General features: G+C 40.4%; 1 protein-coding gene across 1 annotated transcript; it reads left to right on the top strand.

Moving 5' to 3' along the window:
- Positions 1–563: 563 nt before the first annotated feature.
- On the top strand, positions 564–1,676 carry LOC149256159 (uncharacterized). The gene is made up of 2 exons (XM_089457383.1): positions 564–1,001; positions 1,148–1,676. The coding sequence occupies exons 1-2, from the start codon at positions 723–725 to the stop codon at positions 1,562–1,564; spliced, it is 696 nt and encodes a 231-aa protein (XP_089313509.1). The 5' UTR covers positions 564–722; the 3' UTR covers positions 1,565–1,676.
- Positions 1,677–2,050: the final 374 nt, after the last annotated feature.

Below are 2,050 nucleotides of genomic sequence, written 5' to 3'. Positions count from 1 at the left end.
GATCTACTGATAATTTTGAAAGGAGATATCCTTTGAGGACAATTACGAATACGTATAATTAATGTCAATGGAAGAGTCCCCTATCATTGAAACTCAACCTCTCTAACCTTTAACATCAAAAAAACCTTAAAATATAAGGTCAATATCTCTATTTTAGTGTTCAAGGTAGAACTTACTTTTACATTTTCTTTAAAATGTAAGACACCTACCTCATATCATCTCATACCAAAGTTAGGATAGCCATTCAGCATGAAATAAATTGTTTACCTAGTAAGGTTTTTGGTTTTTTTATAAATGCGAAAGAAGTTCACAAAATAAACAAATTTAAGGATGATTTTGGAAATGCACTTCAAAAATGCGTTTAACCACGAGGAAACGTTCCATTTTGATAGCGAAAGCCTCCTATGTTAATAAACTCGCTTCAAATCCTAGTGACCATAAAACTGTTGGACGAACGGACTAAACTAGGCCCAAAACCCTGAAAATAAGCTAAGCATAAAACCCTAACGAGCATTAAATCCTTGATCGAATCTAATAAACTATGATAAACTCCGAACGATCATAAAAAACTGCAAGATATCCCCGGGGTCTCGATAAAGCTTTGAATGAGACCTATTAAATTTGTAACGGAAGAAATTCAAATATGAGCGGATGGAGCGCGTCGGGAGGGCAGTTCAAATGAATATGTAGAAATCTTTCAGCGCGGGGTTTGAGCGACAGCAATGGCAAGGAGAAGAGGCGGGCGTCGATACCAGTTCCAGGGCACCCTCTACTTCGGAGGATCATGCAGGCCAAACCCTGGCCGTGCGAGCATCGGCTTTGTTATTCATGACGACCGGGATGACAGAGTTGTGGAGGAGTTCCGCGCTTATCTTGGCTTCTTCCCAATTACCAGCAATGGCGCTCATTACAAAGCGCTAATTGCAGGTCTTCAACATGCTTTATGGCGCGGCATCACCCACATCACTGCCCGTGGACACAGTCTACTCATTTGTAACCAGGTAAATAACAATCCCCCTCTCTGCCTTTACAATCAAGACAATGTTTCCTGTGGTAAAGAACTTGCATGGGATTTCACGATAAAGAACTAGCATGAAATTTCATTATAAAAAACTTGCATGGAATTTCATTGTATGTTTTAATGTAGGTTACGGGTGAGTACAGAGTGGATAGCCCCTGGCTGAAGAGGTACCGCGACAGAGTCCGGGAACTGTCTTCGCAGTTTGAGAGCTTTGAGGTGGAGCATATTTATTTTGAAGATAATTCTGAGGCGCGATCACTGGCAAGGGAAGGGTTTTACAACACAATTATAGATAGGAGTAGACGGGTGGAGCGCGAGATTTTGCAGGGCTGCAGCGATCCCGAATCTGCGAGGGAATATATTCTGGAGGAGAGATGCGATGGTTACCATAGCATACAATTCATTCTTGACACCATTCAAGATCGATTACCCAACTCCTACGCGGTTGTTCAGGAAATCTGTAGCGATATAAGCAATGAAATGGGTCGGATCTGTAAGTTACAGAATAATAAATCGATGGCGGCTCTGTTAGCTATATCATAGGCTAGGGCTTCTTCACACAGGCGTGCTAGTGGTGCCATTTTTCCCCATTTTCTTCCCTTTCTTTGTAATGTGCCTTCGCTTGGTGGAATGTATATAACATTTTAAAAGATCTTTGTTCTCGGTTTCAAAAGTTGTGATGCAGAAGCATTTTCATACCTTTTCATGTTAAGATGCGGAAATTTCCCAATTGACTTCGATGATGAATTAGTTTAAATTCCCAATGAATTTGACTATTAATGAATTTGACTATTTATCTAAGAGGAATCTAACATCCCGCCTACATGTAACTCATAGGCATTAGGGATTTGGTTTTTTTGTTTTGGGGGGTTTACCCTTGCTCTCCTTGACCTAAATGGGGCTCACTAATAGGGATTAGGGATTTGAATTTAGGTCTTAACCAATTGAAGTGCCCGTAACCAATTGAACTGCCCCAAGACAAAAATGAGTTCATTATTATGAGCCTGGAGTTAAAATGAAAAATAAGGA

This window comes from Pinus tabuliformis, chromosome 7 (genome assembly GCF_031772625.1).
Source record: "Pinus tabuliformis cultivar Carrire ecotype Pingquan chromosome 7, CPIR1, whole genome shotgun sequence".
Classification (NCBI taxonomy): Eukaryota; Viridiplantae; Streptophyta; class Pinopsida; order Pinales; family Pinaceae; genus Pinus; species Pinus tabuliformis.
Note: the sequence above shows the minus strand (reverse complement) of the source record. Positions and strands in the feature narration are given on the sequence as shown.